The sequence below is a fragment of the Anser brachyrhynchus genome, assembly GCF_964034855.1.
Source record: "Anser brachyrhynchus genome assembly, chromosome: Z".
Classification (NCBI taxonomy): domain Eukaryota; kingdom Metazoa; phylum Chordata; class Aves; order Anseriformes; family Anatidae; genus Anser; species Anser brachyrhynchus.
This window is the reverse complement of record NC_137697.1, coordinates 16,477,296-16,504,725: the sequence shown is the minus strand read 5'-3', so window position 1 is coordinate 16,504,725 and position 27,430 is coordinate 16,477,296. Positions and strand designations below refer to the sequence as shown.

The 27,430-nt window shown below is 44.5% G+C and overlaps 2 protein-coding genes across 51 annotated transcripts in view; one reads left to right on the top strand and one right to left on the bottom strand.

The window, feature by feature from the left end:
* Positions 1-20,345, bottom strand: part of ZSWIM6 (zinc finger SWIM-type containing 6) — a 114,907-nt gene extending 94,562 nt beyond the window's left edge. The window contains 3 exon segments of the mRNA XM_080574112.1: positions 19,732-19,860; positions 19,863-19,897; positions 19,899-20,345. Of these exon segments, the coding sequence (XP_080430238.1) occupies positions 19,732-19,860; positions 19,863-19,897; positions 19,899-20,278 (544 nt within the window). The 5' untranslated portion in view covers positions 20,279-20,345.
* A 220-nt stretch (positions 20,346-20,565) lies between these two features.
* Positions 20,566-27,430, top strand: part of LOC308185686 (uncharacterized protein) — a 41,683-nt gene continuing 34,818 nt past the window's right edge. For 33 of the 50 annotated variants that reach the window (XR_013943593.1, XR_013943613.1, XR_013943614.1 and 30 more), the window contains exon 1: positions 20,727-20,801. Coding sequence is in view for 7 of the 50 variants with exons in the window: in XM_080574131.1 (XP_080430257.1) it covers positions 27,171-27,294 (124 nt within the window). In the remaining 43 variants the exon portion in view is untranslated. The other 17 variants (XR_013943604.1, XR_013943605.1, XR_013943606.1 and 14 more) reach the window with 13 other exon arrangements.

Here is a 27,430-nt window from a genome sequence, read left to right as displayed (position 1 = left end):
AACTACTGTTGAGCTATACACTTGTCCACAGATTTAGGTATAAAGTACTCAATAAATCTGACTCCAAGGGTTTCTGCTTTCAGTGAAAATTAGGTTTAAGCTCTGCAATCAGTTGTCAGTTTTCAGTAGGTTCCACGTTAGCAATATATGCCTCAAAGCACATGCAATTGATGTAAACTCAGTTTAAGGCCTATTAGCACCACCAGAGGTGTTCTTCAGCTGCAGATACAACCAAAGCTAGTTAGCACCAGGAATGACCAATGACATACAATGCAGATACAGGTCTTCTCAGCATAAACCACACCCACCTTCCTGTGAAGGCAATCAGGGTCTAAAACTGCAAAGAAAAATCAAACTATGATATTTAGTCTTATTACATGCAACTCTTCACAGGCTGAACCGTGTCTCAGGATCTGCAGATGACCCTTGAAAATGGCTCTGGACTTCTTATGAAGTCCCAAAAATCTGTAATAGATCAGTTATTTTTCTTACTGCTTCATTACCACAAACTAAAATAATCCGAGTTTTCTAATGACATGAGATAAGAAAAAAGCTAACAAAGGTCATAGACAAAACTTCATTTGCAAGAGGTCAAGAACAGTACAAAAATTGTGAGGGCTAGAAGAGCAGAAGGAAGAGCATGTTGATGTCAGAATCAAGCCAAAGCGACGCCAAAGTGACTTTCTGAGCTCCAGTAATATTACTCTCCGTAACCAATTCAATAGCTGATAAAGAGCTTGTCACTATCAAGATTTTAAAAAATAAAAAAAGTAAAAAAAATGTCAAGACTACAATAGAGATAAGTCATTTAGGCTTCGTCAGGCAAATAGCATGATTGCTGTCCATGATCTTTTGATGTCAGACTTAGCTCAACTTTCTCTCCGACGCAGAACATTTTGAATGGTATAATTCACTGTATCTTTTAGTGTTGAGCATGCTGTGTTTTGATAACCCTATGCGTAAGTCAGTGAACTGTTCTAACTCAGTTTTTAAATATGCAATATGCCCTTTAAGAAAAGAATTCTAGAATGTGGCAATCTCTCGCTCTTCATGGACAATATAGTTGAATAACTGCAAAGCAGAGTAACTTAAAAACAGTGTAAAGAGCTTAGAAGAAAAGTGGTTGTAACCAATTTTAAATTGCTTTCTATTGTTCAATGAACACATCGCATCTTATCCTCTGTAAAGGCAGCCTGCGTGCTCAATGCTGCTGTAACTAAGCTCAATACCTACTACAGGCAAGACAAAACTGCATTATTTTCCAAGATTTCGACTGACATAGAACCGAACAACATAAAAAACATACATCTACTATCACAACTTTCCTTAATTGGTGAATTTAAACACTTTTATTTTCAATATTCAGTATCACTTAAGTTCCAAAAAAAATGTTAAACACAAATGTTATTCTATTTGAGAGCATGCAATTCATCTAGGTTCATAGCTCTTTCCTCCAGAAAACCTCCCAAAGCATTCAACAGCACACATTTTAGAAGCAGTAGTATATCACATTATAAATATACTTTAAATTAAAAATACATTTTCTATTTTTGTTTTTAGACTAGTAGATTCATGACAGTTTATAAACTGAGATAAAAAACATCTGTTTGCCAGTTACTGAAGGTTGTAATAGAAAAGCTTTCTTGTTTCTCTCATCAACACAAAGCAATTTTGTCTCAGCAAATGAACAAGCTGAATTTTGCAACACTGCCTCATTCCATTTGTGCAAGAGTTTACTTTCCATACGTCATTTACCCCATGCAGTGAAATTGGGCTGCTTTCTTATTATCATGCTGTTGCACTCAAGTTCTTCAGTGGTTACCCTTCACAGCAGAACACATGCATTTCTTTCAGAAAGTTTTCTCTCAGCAATGCTGCCAAGATACATGGTTAAATGGCAGGGTAAACAAACAACCCGAGAGTTAACACAGTCACAGAGCAGATCAAGGGTTTGTGGTAATGATTTAGATACAAAGGAAAAATAGAGGGGAGATGAGTAGCATTCCTTTAAGGTTATCTAAGTAATAACCCGTATGCAAAGTAAGAGGTACCATGGCTGTGGAAAGGGTATTACAAAAGCAAGCATATCAAGATACCGGTTTACAAACATCAGGGGTTGCTTATTTTAAATGACTATTTCCAAAACACTCCCGCAAAATGCCAGATTCAGAAAAACCCAAGAGCTCCAAGACCTACAGGGTTTATTTATTTAATCTGGTTTAACCCCAGCAACCCCCACCACCACAAGACAAATCACACCACTTGTGCAAGCACTTCCTTCCCTGTGTTTTAACTGAATTATTCTGTGCACTGCAGCATTTTGCAAACCAAAAAGCGGCTGCAGAGTTTTATTTGCTAAATATTAACATTCTTCAAAGACAATAGGGTAAAAATACATCCTTGCACTTCAGTAACACCACAATTGGGAGGAATTAAGTTTCCTGAGATGTTTCTGATTTGCACTTATGCTGCCAGCTGCCTTTACACTTGTGCTTCTCAAGAAAAAAGCCCCCCACCCACCACAGGTCTTTGTTTCAGCCAGAGGCCAGTTCACCTTACCCTGAAAGCCTGAGCTTTTGTCAGCTGTCCACACAAACAGCTGTGGATGTACAGAATACCTATTACTACCAACAGAAAATGAAATCTGGCAAGCAGTTTGTGTTTACAATGGCAGAAAGTCTCCAAAACACGTAAGCATTTCGATATATTCTGAAATATTTTTCTCAGCCACCCACACCTATTTTGTGGAAGCCTTCAAAATTAGTCTGTGTGAAGAGAATGATAAACATAATTAACCCAGAGTGCCAAAAATAGCCTACCCCCTTGCTAAGTGCTAACGTGAAATGCAAGAGCAATAGTAAGAAGCAGCAGAGTCATCATCAGCAGAGGGTTAATGAAGGTTTTCCTACAGGTCCTGTTCCTTTGTTAAGCAAAACACCAGTTGGGCTGATATCAATGTAAATACTGTCAACAGATGAAAAAAGTTTTCCTACCTTTCCAGGCATGCTCAAGAATTACATAACTTTCAGTGAACTGGTAAAAAGTCAAATTTCCTTCACTCGCCATTTGTCGCTCTACAACAGGCTGTCAGTTAAGGTACAGCTCACTGGTTTGTATTTTATTTCCAGCATAACAAACTCCAAATGATGACCACGACAGAGCACATGCACACTTTATCCCATTTTCTGAGAATGCATTTTTTTCCTAAACAACCATGTTGAATAAAACTATTACAGCTTTCAGTTGAGACTTCTCCTTTGAGTTCTGCTTACTCTCCACACACATCAAATGTAAGCAAGCTTAATCAAAATGTGCCAAACTATTCGAAAAAACAAGAATATGAAGAGATATTAAAAAGTTTGCAATGTTTCAAGTTTTCAGCAGTTACACATTAAAGGATTTCACTGATCATAAACATTGCGTTTAATGAGGTCAATCTCACATTCTGCTTCCAAACAGAAGCTGTAACTCTCAACTGCTTCTGTGAGTTTAGTGGTATCTTCATAACAAACACCATGGGATTCAGTTTTGCCTTTGTCTTTTCTTCTTGCCACTTCTACATGGTGTGCAGGAAAAAGGAAGAGGAGGAAACGCATCATGAAACTCAATGAGTAGTTCAGGGTGGACCTGGATATTTGCCGTAATTCATCATCCAATGAAGATTTTTCCTTCTTTTAAGGAAGCTGGCATTTTCCAAAACTGACACGCTGTTTTTAATGTCTGGATTTACCAAGCATTCACGATGGTCTAAATTGAGACAAGCCACTCCTATCTAAAGGAAGCTTCATACAGAGAATTCGAGCAACAGGCATACAAGACTTCCCAGTAGCCAACATTTCAACTGTTATACACAAAACACATCTTTGCTTTATTACCTGGTATAGCATTATTTTTGAAAAGATACTACCACTGTGCACCTCTTAGCAATTCAGGCTACTCAATTTTGTGTCTGTTCCTTCTGCCCAAACATTCAAAGATAAAACAGATCCAATACTTACACCCTGATTCTGCAACAGCTTCAGCTTGATGGAAGCCCATCAAACCACTAAGTCCTTCTAGAATGCATTGAACAGAAAATTTGTGGTGAAAGTAATTTCACAAGTCCTCGCTCCTAGTTTGCACCCACTCATTTCATCTTTAAAGATGGACACATTTAAAGAGACTGATGGAAGAAATAGACCTGCCATCTGCAAAGCATAATTGACAGGAACTCTCTGGCCTGAATTCAAATAGAACAATCGTAGACAAAACTACATGAACAATTGTAGCAGTATCAGTTATCTAAACCCTATAGGACCTCTTCCTCACATCCCCAAAATTTAAAATCCAAGCATTGCCTTAGATTTCTCTGCTAGGCTGAACAACCTTGTACAGCTTCATGCTTATACAGCAACAAGAACTATGCAGAGGCACGGCCAGTAGCACATTCATTGCTCTACGGAAATTGCCCTGTGGACAGTCTCTCTACAGGGACTGGAAAGTAATCCACAGTACTTTACCCATTGGTGCCAAGTGGTCAGCTGTCGTTCAGGAAGGTGCAAAACAAAGGTCCAAAGAGGGGAAATTACAGCGATCAGCTGACACGTAGCAGCTTCTGGCCATGCACCCATGGGCAGCATTCTCACCTTCAGCTGGTATGAAGGTATTTATGTAATGCTTCTGGATGGCTTTGGCGAGGTTGCTAAGTATAAGTCAAGATTCCTGAACCAGTTCTGCAAAATTCTGAGCTTGTGAGCAAATCTGTACACAAAGAAGTTGGTAGAACCCCTCAGTGTTTTTTTTTTTGTGATGTTTTTCTCTTTTCCACTCAATCCCAGAGTTGCAATGGGAACATTCACCATGAGCTGTCTGTTCCACAGAGAAACATCAATCCCACAGAACTGTAAGTTTGACAGGTTTGAGGAGGCTTGCTCACCTGTACTACACAAAATCCTTGGTAGTTAACCTTATTTTAAATGCCTTTCCAATAAAATAATGCTGTCTTGCTGAGGCAAAGATCTTTTCTCCAGATTAAAATCAAAACATACTTAGTTGTGTGACTTTAAGTACTTTTTCTAGACTAACCAAAATCTGTGGCACCATTTGGAATTTGCATAAATATATTAAAGAAGTAGACACATACAGCCACAAAAGATGAATTAACTTAAGAATTTCACGAAGACAGATGAAGTCTACAAACACTACTTCTATTTTCTTATCCCACTCAAGTCCTGTAAGCCCTTCATCCTTGCTGGGATAGCACTCCTTACACTGAATATAGCTTAGCCAAGCTTCAAAACCAGACGTTTTTGTTTTATTTGAATGTTTAAAGAGCCTCTTGCGTTACTCATGGGACTGCTCTTTTTCATATTTGTTAGCTTCACGTGAACAACAGCGCTTTGTATAGTTCAGTACTACAGTTTTGAACAGCCGGCTTCCCCTGATTGTATTTGTCTGCAAAATAGCAAAGAGGAAGTAGGGGTAGTGGTAGAAGGGTTAAAAGGACAACATCTGTGAAACCAAACTCATTTATTATGAAAACTGAAGGACTGATACACTTGACTGCTTTTTGTTCTCTAAGACGACATAAAAGTTCAAGCTGGTACTTCTTTAAGAAACCTGGCTTGTGGAAATCATGTTCATCTCACTAAAGTATCATGTTAAACACCCACCAACAGCCTAAAATATGACTTGACAGAAAGGAGCCATCTAACATTACAAGAGTGTTAGCAGTATAGGAATGAATCAGGAAAGATAACAGACTGGGTAACTTCACCTTTCCCAAATGAGAAAATATTTAGTTTAGGAGCCCAGGTAAATATGTACATTAATGACAACCACCACCTGCAGAGGCTAGGGAGGAAGCAAGACACTTCAGTAAGGGTTGGAGGTCATGCAGGCTTCTTTCCAGAAAGAGATAACCAGGAAAGGCAAAGTACCCTGCACAAGCTCGGTAAAACTTCAGTACAAAGTCTCTCACTCATGCATGCCTTAAAGGATCTGACAGCCACAATCCTCCAGGCAGATCTGTAGGAGAGCTCCAGGAAGTTAGCAACCCAGATCAATCCTTACACATTGAAACAGGCTACTGTTGAAAGAGAGCCAGAAGTAAGCTTTTATCTCCCCCAGTGCGAGCAGTTGAGAAAGCAAAAGCATCCTATCCCACAATGACCTGCACAACTCCCATTAAATCTTTCTTTATGCTAAAAAGTAATTTCTGCCCTGAAAATGGGCTCAACTTCACTAAGTATACAACAGTGCTGCCAATGCACTTCTTCCCTCCATCAGTTATGGGCAAGCTTAGCTCTGCATTACTGCGGTCCATCTGGAACAGATCACACATCTGCTTTATTCCACTCCTGAACACAGATCATTTCAGTAAATACGCCTCACTTACAGGAGCAGCTGTCACATAACTTGCACACAATCCTAGTTATACAAAAGCAGCAACACTCTGCTCAACTGCTGTTCTACTTGGGGAAGCAGTAATGATACTGGAACCCCACAAAGCTATTTCGGACTCTCAGTGTATCAGAAGTGCTCAGTTTACATGCAGTAAGGTGTTTTTCCCCCTGCTACTTGCCAGCCCTACCAACCCCGCTTGAGATCTGAAAGTCGTGTTCCATCATTTCCTGCTCATGCATTACTACCAGCAGTGAAGATCATACAAGCCAGCTGAAGTCTGCGCTACACCACCATAACCCTGCAGCCTTCAGCATGATTGCTGAGGTGCAACTGATCAAAGCCAAAGAAAGAGAAGATTCCATCTCATTCTTAGCTACATTGGCTCAGCAGGCCTAACCAGACAGAAAGCTGGGAACACTTTATTGAATGAGGTCAACAGCTATGAATGTAAATAAATATGGAATGTTATCTGGTCAAAAACTGCACAATAAGCAGGAAAATCGCCTTGGAAGCCTGTGTTAAACATTGGTATGCTGAAGCTCAGTGCTGTCTGAGAAGAGGCGACATATGAACTTGGAAGACAAAAAGCACTTTTTTCAAGAGCCACACAGAAAGAAGCAAGCACATACGTATGGAGCAAGCAGTTAGGTATTTCCTTCCCCTTTCCTGTAGTCTTAAATAAGCATTTGTTTAGTTTTTTTTTTAATCACTAGGGGAAGGATGGTGGTTGGATTCATGTCTTTGTCAAGGTTTTTGAACACAGAAAACCACTGTGGATGAACAGGTACTGAGGATGGCTCCCTCATACAGGCCCATCGGTCGCCACGGCTCAGGGAAGGCCCATGCCGCAGTCCACGAACGCCTCTCACCAGCAGTGAGTTCCCAAGCACAGCAGCCATCCCGTTTCCAGGCAGCAGCCAGGACTTACTGATAACTTTAAACTCTCCGAAGTGTGACTGACAGAGTCCTGCCCTTCTCTGTGCCCCCTTCTTCCAGCCTCCTCTCCCTTGAATCAACAGTACATTTACAAAACGAACAAAGGTAAAACTCACCTAGCAAGACCTAAATTCACAAGCAGGGACAATTCCCCAGCTCACCATGCAGCTATGCAACCCTGGCACCAGGTGTAAGCCTGAGAAGTGCAATGTCCCTCTGACAGCAGCGTGCGTTTAAGGCAACCTAAGGCAGGCACATGGCTTCGGGGTGAATGACCCACAGTGATCTTCACAGTGGGCAAAGCTTGAAAATCACGATCATGGAAAAAACCTTCGAAATGCACATTTAAGCACAGCAATACGTATCTTCTGTTCTGAGAATTACACAACAAGGCACAGAGCAGTAAGTGAGTCACAGCACAGTAAATGAGTCAGTTATTTCATTTACCATATTCATGACTAGAGTATTTCACAATGGAATACATTTATTTTGATAGGCCTGTTTCACAGCCTGTCCTTGGAAGAGTTCACTAGTGACAAGAGGGAGCAAGTTTGTTGGAAAAGGCTGCTGGAGAACAACTCCCGAGCTCACAAGGAAGCATTATGACCGCACTGTGCTGCTATATCAGCAGCTTTCCTTACAGCAGCAGACTCAGTCAATGAGGAATGTGCCCACTCCCTAGAAGAAGGGAGGGGGAAAGGTTGATAACTCTGCTAAATTGCAACTGGAAATACAGTTTCAACTTCTTTCAGAGGAAAGGTTTATGGCCTTTGTCATTTATAATCTTTGTAAGGCTGGTATCCTGAGGTTGCCTAGCAAAGACAGACAGACATCAGGCTTGTATTTGAGCTTTCAGCCTTTACTTATGGAGACGTTAGTCTGCTGGTCCCAGACTTTGATCTGTACAACATCTTCATGCCCCCGCCCGGGTTTTGTCAGCTGGCACGGTATGCTCTGGACAGCTGACAGGCACAGCTTGAGCTCATGGAGGCCCATCCATCGTGACACTAATTCCCAGTGCCCCGTGCCCACGCCAGGACTCGACGAGCTGCAGCCACCACGCTGGACAGTGATGTTTGATACCTGCAGTGCATGTTTCCAACAAGCCTCGCTTGTGCGTAAGCATACTCGTTCCCACAGGAAAGCGACCTGCCCAAGGCCTGGCAGTGCTTTTGCGTGTGAAAGGAAGGAGCTGAGTGGCGTGCGGCAGCACCAAGCTCTGCAGGGGACAGGCCAAAGGTCTACCCAGCCTGTGCTGAGCTGACTGCAGGTGTCCTACGCTGCTTGTGACAAGCTACTCAGAGACCAAGTCACAGCCAACCTCCAGACCAGACCACAAACATACCCTTCACGCTGTACTTCTGGCACTTCGAACAAGCATCACTGGCAGCAACCACAAGATACGCGGATCTCCTTTCACTTCCTTTCTTATTCTTTCACACCACGCTCCCCCATTACCAGGCTCACGACATTCGCTTCCTTGCTAAGGTCACACACAAGGCAAACCCTCTCAGCTGCCTGGCCCAAAACACACCTGGAGACAACCTGCCCCCCACCTACCTACCAAGCTTCACGTGTGCAATGCTAATAATGTCCAGACGTCTTCTCTTGCACTCTTACGCTGCTGACTCCCACACCTCATCCACCCGTGTGACAACGCAAGCACCTCGGGCAGAAGTATCGTGCCACTGCATTCTCCACAACCCTATCTTCTCTCTCCCACGTCCCAATAATTGAGTATGCTGAGGCCCTTGTCTGGAATGTGGTTCTACCATGGAGCATTTGCTGGTTACAGCGCAGTGGCCTTACACCGGAGCCAGCTCTCACTCAGGTTTCCAGGAGACTTTTCTGGATGCATTTCAGGATTTGGATTGCTTTAACTTTCAGCACTTCTGTAAACTGAAGACTCCTCTCCCAGAACTTTTGACCTTTACTGGCTTTTGTGGTTCTCCTTTTACTTCCTAAAAATCACAGCTTAGTGTCTCATCGCACAGTCATCCTCTGCTTCCTCCTTTCAGTAGATGTTTCCCAACACTTTCTGTACTTCTTAACTTCCTTTTGTTATTCAAGGAGGGAGGGGAAGATGGACCTTGTAACAGACAGGGATTCACTGAAGTGCATGCCCATGATTCACATCTTCCCATTTATCCAGTCTAACATTTCGCTAGCTATCATTCCATACTTTGAGTTAATCAGGGAGCAGCAGCTTTGATCTTACTGGCATCTTGCTCCTTTCCAGCCTACTCTCCACACTGGGACTATTCAGTTTTCTGACATCAGCACCCTTCCTTGTCCCCCCTGCATATGCAAATGCTCCCTTTTAAACCAAAAAAAAAAAAAAGCAGCTTTAGATCTTTCAGCTAATAAGATTACAGTGTTCACATTCACTCCATGTTCCCAATCTGTACCAAGCATCTTCTAACCCTAACAGTTTCAGGTTTGTCTTCTGCATGGCCTCTTATCCACAGAGGAAACTCCAATCCTGACCACCCCTGCACTGACACAGCCAGTAGTTCTCCTCCTCCCTACCGTTGTCCAAATAGGTGCCTAATAAAGCCATGCGTCATTTGTCAGCAGATAACCATCCTTTCCTCAATGCATACCCAGTCTTTATCCATATGTCAGCACAATATATAGCCCTGAAAAAAAAAAGTTTTTCACAAGTCTGGGTAACACACGTATTTACTACTGCACAGGAAAAGAAAGGACATAAGAAACACACACTTGTCCTTTTTCCAGTATAGAATGTTTTAAAATTAAGCCATTTATTGCCTGTTGATAAAACCTGATTGACAAAACTGAAATTAGTATGTAAGGGTTGAGGTAAGAGACCAGTCACTTCATAACTTTCAACATATCTTACAGTTTCAAAATCTAAAAGGCAACTGCACTTCCCAATCTGTTTTCCATTTCAATCACCTTTTTTTTTTTGTAGAAGAGAAGTCTATCCTCTTCCATGCCTTCACTACTACCCACTGAAAGTAGACCACACAGAGGGAGCAGTCAGTCATTCAGACTATATCTTCATTAAATACCCTTCTTCAGGCATCTACTGAGCACTTTGACCCCTACTTTATCTCAGGCATCACCACTTCCTCACCTCTCTTCCAAGCCTCTCACCCATAAAGGTCAAACCAGCATCTCACTACCTCTCTTCTCCTCTAGTACATCTTAGTCAAGAAGCCAAACTCCTGAACACTTGCCACCAAACAGCCACTTACATTTATCATTTATGTAACTACTCAGAAATTAAGCCTGTAAGTTATTGCCAGGATACATAACAATGTAAAGCTTGATCATTGAAAACTGTCAGTAAAACTAAGCAATGTGCTGCTTCTAAAAGGTCTAAGTAGCACTAATCAAGTTATTCTCAGCTTCCTTATCCCATCAGACTGCCAAGGCATCTGTTACATCAAGTCCTATTTCTAGTCACTGTCTACCATTCATGCATTAGTAGCACATTCAGCTGAAGTCATCTCTATTAGTTCATGCATTTAGGTTTGACCAGGAAAGCTGCGTGACTGCTATCTCACGTATCATGGCTTGCTGTAACAAAGAGCTAAAAAAAACCACCACAGTTACACGTTTTGTCATCAGTCTGCTCTAGAAAAGAAACTGAAGTTTCATGCTTCTGCGTAATACAGCTACACCAAATCCAGCCACAGATACAAAATATAATGAACTGGGTATTTTATCCCCAGGACACTAATTGTAGTCAGTTTGCAAGGTTTCAGTTTACAACCTAAATCAATGGCAGAACTGAGACTCATTCTGCATGTGCAACATCAGCGGTACAGCCAGTTGTCCTGGTTGTCATTGGTCGTAACACAGTATTTCAGAATAAAAGCATTGCAGGTTTCCTCCATGTAGCTAATATATTAAACAATTCATTTAGATTATTGATTTTTCCCCATTCTTGAACTCTCAAAATCAGTTGACTCAGCAGAATTGCCTTGAAGAAGCCCAAGTCATGCTTAATGTGGTCACCAAGGCCAGCTTTGTAAATACGCAATCCAGTGTTTTACTAAGACTACTTTCCAACCTCCCAAAGCAGTGCATTGTTTCCAACAAGTACCAGAAGGAAAGTAAGTACTTCACTGAGGCAACTGCTGCTGTGCAAGTAATCAGTCGCTTATGGTAAGGCTCTTCATGCAACTTCACTGACTAGCCCATGTTTTCCAGGAGACTTGAGGATAATAGCCATTTTTGTTAATGCATTCTTAATGCAGTCATTTCATCTGCCATCACTCCATGGTCAAAACTACAGGTAAGTGGCAAAAATAACCAGCTGCCGAGCATATGAAACCGTAAGACCATGTTACATGCAGTTACTTATACATTCCACAAACATGCTATGAATGCTATGATTCCTATCATTGATCACTGAATGTGGGTTGATGCTCTGCAAACTTCAGGCAAGTCAAAATATCAAAGCTCAATGTAGAAACCAAGTATTAGTAAAACTCACAAGATGTTCTTGAGAAGGGTATGCTAGAAGTCAATCTGATGGAGAGACTGCATGGCCATTGTGTCCACCATATATAGCTGAACATGGGTACACAGAAAGAAAAGAAGCCACTGGTATAAAACAAGAAATTAAGCTTAAAAACTTAAGGAAACAAGTCCAAGAGAGACAGTGCTGGTAAAATCCTTTAACAGAAAACATTTCTTTTAACACAACATTAAAAACAAAAATAAGTAGAATATGTGCAAACTTGATCCTCTACTGTATTACAGGCTGCAAACTTGTCTCAGACTTTATAAAACAGTTTATCCAATTTTAAGTGCCTCAATGGTCAAATGTTCTTTATTTCATTACTCAGTATAAATTAAACATTGTAGTCAGCTGCACAATTCCTGCACAGTTCCTGCACTGTATTTGCATTACCACCGGCTGTCAGTAGCCAGTTAGCAGTTAAAGTTGGCGTGCATACAACAAAGTGTCTCATTTCTTAGAAGTCACACAGCTACATACATTTGATTTTCCTAGACTTTAAAATGATTGTTTGAATGTAATTGACTTTTGGCTAAAAAAATAAAATAAAATAGACACAATAAAGATGTAATAACGCCTGTTTCTTTGAGTTTCTATTATGCCACTTCTCCCCCACATATTTTTCCCAACAACCCCATAACATATTAGAGGGGCCTGACACCAATTAACAATGAAAGATGACTTAGGCAAACAGGCAAATTGATAACTATAAAGCAGGACAAAAGGTAAGCCACCTGAGTTTTTAGCACATTAATTCAGTAAATGAGCTTCTGATTTATCTGATCAGCTAGCTCTACTAGCATGAACTTAAATTTACTGACAGGTTTTGCTGCATCCTTCCAATTAATGTCAGACCTTCTCAGCCATTGCCCATGCATTTCCAAAGCAAAAATTACCAAATATTTCAAGACTGTCAAACACATTCAATTGCAACACGGAGGAAAGGCTTAGAGGAAAAAAGATTAAGGCCGCCTTCTTAAAGGGTGTGACGGTGCACATCACCAATTACCTTAAAATATACTTTAAATGCAGTTAAGGATGGCCCTCTTTCACAGTTCATTTTTCACTTTTCAGGAAGGTTTAATAAGTATAGGTAAGAAGGCTACACTGAGAGACACTTCAGCCTACACTGAAATTGCATCAAATCGGAAAAGGTCTTTTGCACGGCCACTACGCTCCTACAGCAGGCCTTGTATCAGTTTGAGTTAACCACAAAGCAATGCTCTTCCCTTAACGTACTAGCAGAAGGCTATGCTCCTCCGTTCTGTTTACACGTTTGTAGAATTAAGGGGGGGAAAAAAAGCTCATTTTTGAGATGGCAACTTATATCACAAGTTTTCCAGACCTTCATAGCGGGGCGAAGGCAACGAAGGCTGGATGCATACAGCCGCCCCGTCAGAAGGCATCGCAAGGGCACCAATAAATCACGGTAATTGGCACGTAGCTACAAGGGGAACGCACACCAGCACATGGCACCAGCTGACATCGCCAGCGATCCAGGCCACGGGAGGCCACGAGGACACATCAAGAGCTGCGTGCATATCCAGCTGAGAGAAGCTTTTTACACAGGTAGCTTCAGATAGTGAACCAAGAAGAAAAACTGGAAGTTCAAGGAGACAGATCTCCCAGCACAACAAGTGTAGTTATTGGACAGTGCTCAAGTATTCACATGCTGTCAGGCTGACTGCATTCCAGGCAATCAGAATTCGGATTAAATCTGTACCCTTGCTGCACATGAAAGCTTTTTAAAATTTCAAATTAGTTCCTGTCACAGACAAGCATATTCATAAATTAGGATAGCTATTGTCAGTTAAAATAGTTGGGTCCTTTTTCTTCCCTTTCTTTTCAAGGAGCAGTAAATTCTCCTGCCTAATCCCCAAAGAAAACCAGCTAAAGAGAAAATAAGGGGTGTCAGCTGCATTCCTACATTACCACAGTTTGCACAAATGTTTTGCTACAGTATTACAAAACTTCAGGATTTGTCATGACATAACTAGATTACCAGAACAGCAGGTGACATTAAAAACCAAACCCATGCAGACACGTCTTATAGGGCGCCAACCAACGTACCTCATCCTTCACCAATGAAAAACGCTGTATGTGATAATACACTTCCTCCAATTAAGTTATTTTTTTTTCAAGTTATAACTTTACCAGAGTCTTATGTAAGGGTTCAATTTTAGCAGATTAAAAAAGAGACAGCAAGTGCTGCAGCACAATACAGTAACTAGCTACTGATTTTTAAGGAAAAACAATTTGTCCAGTGCTGACTTCTGAATAGCTTCAGCCTACCCTCACAAATATTGCTTTTAATTAACCATTCGTCTCAAAGTACAGAGAGAGACAGAGAGAGAGAAAAAGCTTCAGTTGCTGGCATGACAGCTGGCTCAAATCCAAGAATTGCTACATACCAAAACATCTGATTGTATACAGAGATGGAATCACGTTCTTAAACTGAAAGCAAGCTTTGAAAATGGAAACTGTTTTCTTGCAAGTGAGGAAAGCCTTGAAGTTAGGGGGAAAATATGAAACATGAGAAACATGAAAACTGACCTAAAGTGAATAATGACAAATTTTGTTAGGTCAACCCCATATAAAACTTTGATTATTTTTTTTGTTGTTTTAAAAATTGTAATGGGCGTTGATTCACCAATCATTTTCTACTTAGAAAGAACTCATTTCTAGAGCAGTAGTGACACGCTCCTATTACAGATCTATCCTACTATTTATAACTACATGGAAAGGCTCTATGAAGTTTTATTTCCACATCTTGGAAGCACTGTAAAACGCTCACTTTCTCTTGAAATCCTGATTAGACATTTTTAGAAAAACTGAGTGAAGGCATGAGTTGACTTGAAGTTTTCCACATTTATTAACCTGGTCTTGAAAGAAAGCTTTTTTCCCCCTCCTCTTTTTTTTTTTTTTAAAAAAAGGTTTCCACAGAAATTATTCAAGGTCAAGGATAGTACATCAGAGCACACATGCATACACACCAAAAATAGCTTGCGCATTCCCTAATTAATACATTGCATTCCAAATCTAACAAGGAAACTGGAATGCATTCAGATGTTTCTCTTTCAGGAAGAAATACTTGAAAATGAGTTTACTTGTTTCTGTTCCGGAACTCAGATATATTGGTAGTTATTTCTTAAAGCAAACTGAAACTGAAATCACTGAAGATATTTTCGCAAGACTCTAGTGGTCTTGGATCCAATTCAAGAAGAGTCCAGAAAAAAAGTCAGACATCATTTGTTTACTCCCCTACCACAATATTGTATTAACAAATTTGGGATTGCTTATTTTAGTCATACATTCCTAACCAAACCCCAACATCAGGCTGGCTGCTGAAGAAACCATGCTTGTTTCTTTGGCATGCCAGGAGATAAACTCTGCCTGTTTGAGGAGGAGTTTAACGCAACCTTCTCCCCGTGGAAAAAGGTCACCACACATACCAGGACACCAACAAGTTAATGCAGAACACAATGTTTGTATCTCCACAAATGACAGTTTTGTCACATACCTTAATATTACTTGCTATTATTTTTTTTTCCTTTTTACTAAAGCTACATGTCCTACAAGATTCATCAACAAATAGATATATATTGTAAGCATTGTCGAAGATCATCATGTCTGCTACATGGTGCATTTCCAGCTTCGCTAGTAATATACCTGGTGTGGTTTTTATCAACGGAAAGGTGTTTCACATTATACTGCTGGCACTCAAACAATTAAACCCTCAGAGAAAAGAAATTACGCTTGTTTTACGTGCTCTACAGTTCCATGTTGTTCTGGGCAAAGATGGCCATGAAGGACAAAAGTGATTAACGGGAATCATCATCCACGAAAAGGACCTGAAAGTTGCTGATTACCATACATGTATATCCCATTCAGCCAGAATTGCAGACAGCAGTTACCAGGAGGGTCTTGTAAAGCTTCTCTTCCTGGTTAAAAATGGCTTCTCCTGGTTTCAAACGCAATCGCCACCTTGTAGCTCATACTTGTTTAAAAGAAAAAAAGGAAGAAAAAAGGGGGGATAATTAGCTGGAATAATAGATGATAAACGCACCTCTGAGTCAGAAGATAAATACTTCTCATCAAAAGAAAATCAGGAAAAAAAGTCCCAAGTCTTAACTTCATTTAGGAATCAACTGAAGAAACATCCATGGAGTTCCTAGCATTATTTTACACTTGAGAAATTCTACTTTATTTTTCTTAAATAAAGCATTTCGGTTGCACCCCTCTGATGACATCTCACCGAGGGGCTTCAGACAAGCAAACCCGCAGCTCCACGCTGATGACACTTCAGCTGAACCCTTCTCCCCCAGACAAGGTAGCTTTCCACCTCCCAACGTTAACATTAATTTCAGAGCTGCGGTAAGCACCAGTCAATTAATTCTTTACTTTGTTTCCCTTCCCTTAGAGTTTCTTCCCTCCAACTCACCCTCTTGCCATTCATACCTAAGAGGCATGACTACGGTGATTACAAAGCCTTACGCTACTGCGGAGAGGACTCTAACACCTTAAAGGGAGACCCGTATGAGCAAGCAAGGTCCGTGCAGCACAGGCAAGCCAACCTCAAATTAGAGGCAGACGAGGATGTTCCAGGAGTACTTACACGGCATACCAAAAAAACACATCAGGTCCTTCTAACGCGGATGCAGCTCAGTGGCAGAGACGAGCTTCGGGCCACTACAGCAAGTGCAGCTCGGAGCAGAAAGTCCTCGAGCAGGGGGAAGGGGGCTTCTCCCCTTCTCCCCAAGCAGGGCATAGGGCTCTCGCCACGCCAGCTGCACTACTGAGGGATCGCACCTCTCGCTAACACTGACAGCACCGCCGTGACGGCGGCACGGCGCTGGATACTAATTTGGGACTAACCTCAGAAACCAAATATACACTCCACCAGCTAAAACTGTCTGCTCGCTCCTGGCATCTTCATGAATTTGGCCAAATGAAGCACAGCCGATTTCTAATTTTCCTCCCAGATTGTTGTATTTACCCAGCGCTTTCATGTTTAGACTGCAACTTTTACTAAAAATACTTGGCTTGAAATACATGAAAAACACATATAGTAGAAAAGCTCCATTTTATACTGTTTAAATGGTTTGTTCTAAGAACATACCTTCTATTTTTATAAACAATCTAAAGAAATCTTTACATCCAGTTGAAAGATATCAAAAAAGCTACAAAAACCAGTAAGTTACATGCAAGTACAATTTTGAAGCCAACTTCTCTGGAGAAAAATCCTCCGAAATGAAGTAATACTAATTATGATGCTAGGACGACCATTCGACTTTAAATGGCTAGTGGACAGCCTTACCACCTGATTAATAAGAACACGGGTTGTGCATATCACCAACGCGTCAACTCCCTTTTATTCTCTGCATTACACGTGTGAGACGAATTGGGGCCACGAAGCAGACGCACGTGAAGACTTCCAGCAGCATGTAGACACCAGGATTTTGAAATTCTATGGCTTGAAACGAGTTGCTGTGAAAAGATTGTCTGAATGTTTATGCGGGGCTAGACTAAGATGTAAAATTCAGAAGCAAATGGATCCATTCAACTACCACCGAAGTGAAATTTATGCGTCCCCCTCGCAAATCAAATCTGTATCCCCTGCATATAGTAATAGTGTTACAAGCGAGTCTCTTACAACTGATATGTAATAAAATGTACTTTGTCCAATAGCTGCACTTTTCCATAGTACTACAGTAAACATTTACAGAGTTTCCATTACTCACACTGCAAAGAACATAAGTTCACATTTATATGGCTGCTAAACATGCGCTTACACAAACTCCGCGCTAAATCTCCCTCAATGCCACACATTCAGCTGCGTGACACGGAGCCGATCCCACTCCCCACCCAACCCAACTCGCCCCGGTTGAGTTTGCTTTCAGTCGCACCTCCCTGCTCCGGAGGAGACCCGTGCCAGCGGTGTCCTCCAGCAGCCCGGCCACCCGAGCCATGGGACGAGCCGACGTGTTCGCTATCGATGGCTTCCACCACTGTTTTTTTCACGGCTCTCCAAAGGAGGCTCACATAAGGTTGGGAAAGGAGAGAAAATATATGTATTTTCAGCATTTGTTTGGAATGCGTGTAAGGGCTCCAGAAGCAGCAGTCAACACTTCAGTTGTATTTATGCATATTTTCTTTCTTCATGTTGACCCTTGCCAACATTACTCAACGCCCCTCCCCTTTAGGAGCCATACAAAAAGTTACTTTTTCCTTTCACAACTACTGACTGAGGCCTATTCCACCGCTGAAAGCGAGCGAGGCAAAGCCCACGCTGGGTGTCTGTCTCCTAGGGAAGATTGCATCTTTTATTTATCGCCCCTTGGCTTTATTTTCACAGTGAATTCCTGGCTTAAATGTAATCAGCCAAGAAACCCTCCCTATGTGCACTCCTGTCATTCCTCATCGCTTGCAAACAGAATCAAGTGCAAGCAAATGGGGAAGAAAAAAAAAAACTCAGTGCTGCCAACCAAACTAAAAAAGCCCTACTTCTGGTTTTGCCAGTCCTGAGGAACCACAGATGCGCCTCAGACCTTTGGAAAGGGAGAGAAAGCCAAAAGATGAAACTTATAAGAAAGTTAATTAGATTTAGAGAGAGGAGAGGAAAAAAAGAAGTGATTGTCTTGGAGCCGAACTCCCTCTAGGCTGGAGGGAAGGGCAGCGAGCCTAGGAACGGGAACGGAGAGCTTCCCTTCGGGAAATAAATGGCCATGCAGAGCAGCCGGCATGCTGCGGGGGGACAGAGCCCGGCACGAACAAAAGGCTCAGAGGACGCGCCGTGCGTGAAACCATATAAAAAAATGATGATAATAATAATAACAATAATAATAAAAATTATGAAAAGAAGATAACACACAGTAATTCACCAGGCTCTTTTGTCTGGCTTCCCCTCGGGGGCGGGGTGTGTGTGTGTGTATGTGTGGTTGGGGGGGGAAGGAAGAGACGCAAATAAACATGAAGATGGGAACAAAGTGCCCGGTCGCCGCCTCCTCCGCGGGGCACCGCCAGCCACAAAGCGCACCCCCCGTGGAAGCTGGGTCTCCCACGCGTGTTTTGGGGGGGGGGGACGTCTCTCCTCGCCCCCCACCCCCCCGAAAGGGGGGGTGGGGGGCGAGGAGAGACGTCCCCCCCCCCCTCCCCTCCCCGCAGGAACAGTGCGCCCACCTCCGTGCCCCTTTAAAGGCAGGCAGCAGCAGCAGGAGGAAGAGGAGGGAGCATTGTTCCAGCAGGAGGAAGCGCAGCCCCCCACCCTCCCCCCAGCGTTGTCACCGCTGTTGTCGCGAAGCTCCTCGCCCCCCCCCCAAAAAAAAAAACAAATAAATAAAACAAAAATAACACGCACGCTGCGGATTTCGTGTGTCCACCCCCCCCCCCCCCACGGTCCCTCCCGCTCGCCGCTGCCCTAGAAATGCCTTTGTTCGCGGCTCCCCCCACACACCCTCCTCCTCCTCCTCCTCTTCCTCCCCCGCACCGCAGACCGGGGGGTCTCGCACCCGTTTTCGCTTCTCTTTATTTCGGAGCACGCCGCATTCCTCCCCCCCCCCCCCCCCTTTAAACCCCCCCCCCCAAGCCTTCTCCTCCCCGACCCCCCCCCCCCCTTTCCCCAAACCCGCCCCCGTGTGCCGCCTTCTGCTGATTCATTTCCACCGGCGGCGGCTCCGTGTGTGTGTTATGTGTGCAAGTGAGTGTGCAAGGCGGGGGGCACCCCCTCCCCACGGCAGCCCCCTGCGGGGGGGGCACGGCACGGCGGTGACCCGGATTACCGGGGGTGGGCGCTGCGAGGGGGGCAGAGCCCGGCGGGATTACCGGCGGTTAAAGGGACAGCACCGGGGGGGGGGGGGGAGGAAGGCGGCGGGGACACACGGACACACGCGGGGACACACGGACGCGCGGTGACTCACCGACTTGCAGGACGTTGTCCACGCAGCCGCCGTCGAGCAGCGCGATGCCCCTGCGGAAGGGCAGGCGGCTCTCGTCGGCGGCGGCCTCCGCGGCCCCGCCGGGCGCGGTGCCGGCCCCCCCGGCGGCCGCGGCGGAGGCTGCGGAGACGGAGACGACGGCGGAGACGGCGGCGGGGTCCTCGGCGCCGGTGTTGAAGGAGGAGTACATGCAGATCTCCCTCTCGCTGCGGGGGAACGACCAGTAGACGATCCTGCGCTGCACCGGCTCCGGGATGCGCTCGAAGCGCTCCTCCACCCGCTGGAACGGCCACTTCTCCGCCACCTTGCGGGCCGCGATGTCCAGCAGCGACTCGGGGCTCTGCGTCTTGCCCAGCGGCAGCAGCCCCAGCGCGGCGGCGGCGGCCGCGGAGGAAGGCCCGGCGCACAGCGCCCCGCCGCCGGGCCCCCCGCCGCCGCCCGCCCGCTGCCCCGGCCGGCAGCCCGGCCCGTAGCCGGGTCTGCAGCACAGGCGCTTGGCGGGGGGAGGGAGCTGTCCGCGCTCCGCCATGATCGCGCCGCTTCTAAGCGGGCGGCGGAAGTGGCGGTAGCCTATAACCGGCACCGGGCGGACGGCCGCCGCCGCCGCCGGAGGACACGCCCCCCGTGCCCTTATATGGCGGCGGGGGCGTGGCCAGCGCCTCGCCCACGGGAGGGAGGGGGGAGGCGAGCGCCCGCCCGCCCGCACACGCACACACGCACACACGCACACACACGCACGGCCCCCGCTGACGTCACGCGCTCGGTGTGGGAAAAAGGGGGCGCGGCCCCGCCCCGCCCCGCCCCGCCCCGCCGCTCCCCCCTCCCTCCCCCCCCCCCCTCCCCGCTGACGCCGCGCAGGGAGCGGAACGCGGGGGCGGGGCCGCCTCAACCCGGTCACCTCTGCGGCGCGGGGCGCGCGCAGTAGGAGGAATACGGTAAGGGCCGGGCGCGTGCCGCGGGGGGGGGCTGCGCACCCCGCGCAACTCGCGATATTACGGTAGCGGCGGCGGGGCCGGGCCCCGGCGGTGAGATGGCGGCCGGGCGGCCCGCAGGTGAGTGCCCTCCGCCGCGCCGCCGGGACCGCCGGGGGGGGGGGCTCGGCCCGGCCCCGACCCCCGCGGGGTGCCCGGCCGTTAGGTGGGGGCCTTGTGGCGCGTTCCGAGCCGGAGCGGCCGCCCGGTGCCTCAGCGGGCGCCGGGAGCCGTGCGGTAACGGCGCCGTGCCTTGGGAGCAGCGGGGAGCGCCAGCAGCCGCGTGGCTGGCCTGGGGGTAGCACCGAACTGTTCCACCCGCAGAGATTCCCTTTGCCTCTAGGTACCCACCCCCCCCCAGCCCCGTTTTTATTCGTTTATCCGTTGGCGGGGCGCTGCGCCGTGCTGCCGGGCAGCTGGGGGTCGCCGTGGGCACCCCTTGTGCGGGCGGCCCGCTGGCCTCGCGTACCGGGCTCCCACCGGATCGTGGGGGTGCTGAGGGGCCTGAGCGCTCCCGGCAGGAGGCGGGCGTGGTGAGCTTCCTCTTGCGGCTAACGTGGCGCTGATTCCGGTGTGTCCGGGATCAGGGAAAAGAAACGCCTGTCGCGGTGAAAACTTAACGACTTTGCGATCGCACACGGCAGCAGAGGGAAAATGTATTTAATTTTGTCCCCGTCGCTTAGTCGTTGCTAATAATTTTTCGCATCTTGAAGCAATTTTTCTTCTACGTCGCTCTAGCACTATTTCTGTTTTAAGCAAGCGTCTAGCGAGTCAGTAGAAATGCTCTTCTAAATTGGGTAATGGCTGTGCCTTAACAGGTCTTAGCCACCTGCTGCAATAAAAATAACACGTTGGTGCTATTGGAGGAATTCTTCCTGTCACAGCAAAGAAGCTTTACAGTAAAAATTGAGGAACAAGAAGAGTGAGAAGTACACCAATGAAAAATAGAAATTCCCTAACAGGCAAAAGTAGCCCGTGTGTCTGTTACCTCAACTTAGTCATTCTCGGGTCTTTTCAGGTCTTTTCCATTATCAAATTCACTTACAAAATCCAAGAGAAAAGCCCACAGATCCACTTTCTCCATCCATCTACCACTCAGCAGGAATAGCTACTTCCCACTAAGTCTATGAATATTAATAGCTACACGGGGTGCTATTGAAGCTTTTTTCTTTCCTGGGCTAGGAAGTACACGAAGAGGTAATGGCATCTTTGCTTTTGAAATTATGCCGTAAGCAACAGCTACGCTTCTCCTTGGGCTCCTTCTGCATCGATGTAGCAGCGTAACAGCTCACAAATTATACTCTGAAGTTCCTTTGTCCTGCCAGTATTGCCGCTTGAGCTCCTCAGCTTTCTGAAAGCAACCAGAAGGGTGTGTTAATTCCAGGAAAGAAATTAAAATGTGCTAAAGCTTAACCGTATATAAATTTGTAGTTAGTTTCTCTTTCAGTGGATGTTCTTCTTTTGGAAGGACCTTGCTGAGCTGAGCATTCATTTCATCTTTTTTTGCCTCACAGTTTTGGAAGGTCTGCATTCCAGAGTTGCACAGAGGGAAAGCTGCAGAACAGCAGCCTTAACATGATTAACCTCCTGCACTTAATCAAAGTCTGCTCTGTGAGCTACTCGGAGAAGTACCCTTGGCGACCACTCAGTGAAATTTGTTCTTAATGTTTCAAAGCCTTCGGCTGCTTGCAGTCATTCTCGTTCCTCGCAGTAACGCACACAAGGACAGAACATTCTACCAGTTGCCCTAATTTGAAAGAAAGATCGCATACAGCTGCACAGTTGTCTTTGTATGAAGCAAACAATGGTCTGTATGTGGAAAATGGATTGCAGACAACCTAATGCTGGCCAACGAAAGTCACCCTCCCTGGTGGTTAAAATTTATCTGGAAAGATGAGAACAAGAACAACCGTTCAGAGAAAGACTTGGCATTCCTGCATTTAAGCTGAACAAGAGTTTAGATTCACGTGCTGCATAAAATATTTCTAAACATAAGGAGGATAGGGGATCAGGGAGAAAAAGGAAGAAACTCAGGAAAGGATGCTAGATGGTTCTTAGAGCTAGAGCTTTACAGAAAGACACAAGCAAAAGTACTAAGCGTTAATTAAAACATATCAAGAGGTGATGGCATTAAAATAATCAAGCACAAGAAAGACTGATAGGTGTACTGAAACAGCTGAATTTACAGTGCTAAAATAAGGGTTTTTTTTAACCTGTTTCATGAAGGACTTTGAGATAACAAAGCAGTTCGTATAAAAAAGCTGTAGGTTTTATGGATTCCAAATGTATTTTAACATACATCGTTGGAAAGCTTGAAAAACTGCGGTGTAGGTAAAGGTAGTGAATATCGCTATACTTTGCACTGCAGTGACTCTGGAAATGCAAACACAGGAGTAAAAGACAGTAGTGATGAGTGTTGATGAAGACTGGTCAATGAAGAAAATAGCACACAATCAATTTTTTGGTTTATAACGTTCTCTTAAATAGTTTCATTGGATATGTTCAGAAACTATTTTTAATTTCAGGAGTTAAAAATATAGGAAGCTTGCCTTTTACTAGCCTTTTAAATAAAATCAAATACTCTAGGATAAATATTGCCAGCTCTTTTAAGACTTCAGAGTCTCTCTATTAAAGTGTAAATAAACCAGCAGCACTGAAAGAGCCCTTTCAAAGGCCAGCTTTTTATTCTAATTAAATTCCGTGATGATTCTAAAACTGGAGTCAGATGCTAGCGTCCAAAAGCATTTAGGAAAATGTACTTAAAATACTAAGCATGCTTTAGCGCTATTCTAAAATAACGTAAAGAGATAAACATCTTAATTTGAACTAAATCCTCTTGACATTCATTTCTGTGTCCTCTGCCTTTTTGTGGCTTGATACTTGACGTATGAAGTCATTCTGAGATGGGCTGAAGGGGTGGGCATTGTGTGTGCCAGAGTCCCAGAGCTCTGTGAATTAATGCTGCTCTGTATTTCCTCAAGGAATGAGCCCATTCAGTTTACATTTATTGAGAATAGACCCTGGGAAGGAATTATTTCTTCCTTATAAGGAGCTTTGTGTTGGAATATCTGTTGGGACAGTTTAGCTCACTACTGAGTTACTAGGGATAAAAGCATCACTGTTACGAGTAAAATGATAATGTGCAAGTGACTTCTTAAAATTAAACTCGTGTAACTGATTTACAAGGTTCAGAATTTCAGAGTCTCAGAACAGCAAAATAAGGCGGTCTCAGCTTTCTTCGGAGTTTTAGCTTGCTTCCCTTTGCAAAAAGTCAAAAGCAGAAGATCCTGTCTCTGAGAGGAAAATAGATTTAACATCACTCTGGGTTCATTGTGAACTTTTATAGATCTGAGTTTCAGAACTCGTGAACACTCAAACTGAAAACGGTGCTATTCCTCTCATAAGCTTTTGTAAACTTTATTTTTAAAGGATTATGTTTTTCTAATATCAAAATAAAAGCAAATCAATTTGATAAAAACTTTTTTCAGTTTTTAAAATAATTGTCTCCTGGGTATTTTTTCCTCTTTGCAGCAAGTACATAGACTTAATCAGGGTAAGGTATCTGCGTAATGATTAAAAATTCATAATAGTTTAAAAAAATGATTCCTCAGAGCTCTAGAAACTTTAACCTCTCCTGGTCAGACATCCTCCACCACAAATGTGATAGGCCAGTTCAGAAGTTAATGAGTTGCAAAATGCCACTGACAGGGCTACTGGCACGGGTCAGAGCACCTCTGCCCTTACGATGCACCAGCAGCGAGGGGTTGTTTGCAAAGCTGTGCTGCTGGTGGTCTCGGTGGAGACATCATGGCAGTGCCTTCTTGTGGGTACGCATCCGACACTAACAGACCTCCTTTTTGCCTTCTGCAGTTTCCTCCCTTTAAACTGCACTTTATTTCAGACTCCTGTGCATTAGACCAAACAGCTGCTTTGCTGTGGCAGGCAACATACTAATTCTTGGATAGAAACTCTGCGCGAGTTTCTCAATCCACCAGTGTCAGAAATGAAAGGCTTTGCTTTCCCAGTTGTTCACCCATGGCAAAGGGAAACTATATACACTAAAAATTCTCTTATGAGCATTTTCCAAGATGCTAAGTTCTGGTAGAATGGCTCTAAAGCAAAAAAAAAAAAAAAATCTCTGCTTCCCATCTCAAGGATTCTGAGTCCAGATTCATTTGTGATGGTGAGAGAGCTGTACCCACAAGTAAACAGCTCACATATGCCAAAAACTGAAAGCGCATGCTTCCTGCAGGAGCTGAAACTCCTGCCGGTGGTGCGTGTCCCTAGGGCCCTGGCTGTGCTGCCGCCTCCCTGCCTCCCCCAGCACAGCCAAGACAGCGGTGCACAGAGAGGAGATAGCTGGCTACCTGGCCAGACGTTGTTTCCGATATTTGCCAGTCTTTTGTGAGCTACTGTGCCTTTATAACTGAGGACTTGCAGAAAGCATGGAGGCAGGGACAGTCAGAGATAGCTAAGCAACACTTAAATGGTTCCTGTTTAAACAACTGGCATTCTTTTAAAAAGCTTGGCTACAATATCTGCTTCCTCTAACTTTGTCACCAGTGATTGCCTTTAGCAAGCTGGGGAAACCAAACTGGACTTTTTTCTTAACGGTCCATTTAAGCTTTGATTACTGGTTGTTAAGCTCCTAATCCACTAACGTTCAAAAAATATTACAAATGTGTCTCTACCTCTGCGAGGACTGAAACTTCCAGTTAGGATTTATGGACTCGTCTTGGTTTGTATCGGAGACAAGCTTTCAAGGGATCAGTCTAAACACGAGGGCTTCTGTATGACTTAGACACCCTATGAAATCAGAGACCGAGATTTTCCATATGGCACTGAAGTGGTGCTGTACCATCTGGTTAAGGTTCGTTTAGTTAAAGGGAACTGTGCACTGAAGAGTAATTAGTAAAGACCCAATGTGAGGGCAGAACATTCCGTGGAGTTGGCTTTTTGTTTGTTTGTTTTCGGATTTCATAGTCGACTCATATGTGTATAGCAGTATTTATAGCAGCATCCTTTAGCAAAGTGCCATCTAAAGGTGATGGTACTTCAGCAGGTTTTGATGAACAAAGTTAAAGTTCGGCATTTGTCCCGGGGCTTTAAAAACAATTAGAAATTTTGTAGCTCAAGTGCTAATTAGACTGATGTATGCCTGTTTTATCATGTTATTCCTGCAAAACCAGGTAACTGAGCTGTGGAATGTGGCATCCATTTGGAGCCATCAGTTTTCTGAGTTAAACACAGCTTACTGATGTGGATTTGGGATGATCTTGATATGATTTCACCTTTGCTTTATACAAACTGTATATGTTTTCTTTGTATATTTTCCTGTTTCTATGCCTTCTTCCTCCCTCATACCTACCCGTGACCATGCTTTGGTACTGACAGGACGTGGTACATCGTAGTTCTTTCCTGACAAACAGCCTATAAATGTTCCATCCAGTTGCCTTCCTTAGTCTTAGTCTTCCTGCCCTGTAATCTTGAAATTGTACCAGAGCTAATATCTCAGGCTAAGCCTTGTAATCAAATTCAGAAGATAGAGATAAGATACGGTTAGAGCTCTGCAGTAAAATTTTGTCAGGGAACCAAGTACTTCCTTTTACTTCAGTAGCTTCAAAGGTTTCATTGGAATCTGTGTCTTGGACAAGGATTTAATTCTTTTTTTTTTTCCTACCAGTCTGTCACTAATAGCATCTAACTTTTGAAGTTGCTTTGAATAGAAAGGGAGAACATTCTTCCTTTTCCTTTTCTGTGCTCTAGGGATTAAGATGAGCCGAGAGATATGCCTCCGCTTCACTTCTCCACTCGGAATAACAGCGGCACAATGCACTCATATATTTCCAGAAAGCTAGAGCTTTGCTTCCAGCGGGATGTGCCAGCAGTGGCAAGAATTCGGCAGTTTTAGCTACTGAACAGGAAAGGACCGCTTGATACTTAATGTGTCTCCATGCTGCTTTGCTTCTGTAAATTAGGCAGAACCCACGGGACAGCTGTCTTCTTGCTAGACACTGTCCTCTGCTGGGCTGTGCGCGGAGCCCTTCAGAGGGAGCAGATACAGCTCCGCGCGTGGTGTGGTTCAGAGGCTGGAGGAGACGCTGTGTCAGGCCGACTGCCACCTTAGGCAGTTGTCACCATCAGTCATCCTGCAAATGTTGCGATCCGTGAGCAGGAGGGATAGTAATCTGCTGCGGTCTGTTCGTGTAAAAATACGTTTTTTTTTGTGGTTCCAAAAAAATGGAGCCTCTGGACAGGGACAGGTCTCTACGGAGCCTCTGAATTTATCCAGCTGCAGTAAAGGTCTGATGCTACGTAACTGCTCCCCAAACTGAGGAGAAGGAAGAAACTCTCCAGTACCCTGTGTCAGAACTGCTTCCCAGTCAGTAATTTTAATATGTGCTTCTCAGGGCGTTGTCACAGCCAGCACAAAAATCAACTTCTTCGTCCATGTCTCCATGGTTCCGAGCAGTAGCAAAGCCTGACGGATGCTGTCCAGTGTTTGCTTTGCTCAGGGCACAGCACAGGCAGCACAGCTCTCCGTGCGCTCGCTTGGATGACCAGTCCTGGTTTGGTTTGTAGCCTACTCTCAGCCTTTTATCTCTGTAAATACGAAGGCTTTGATCTTTGCTTTGTTTGGGTTTTTTGTTCATTTGTTTGTTTAAACAAGTGTTTACTGGCTGCAGTTGAATGGCTGCTTTTGAAATTCT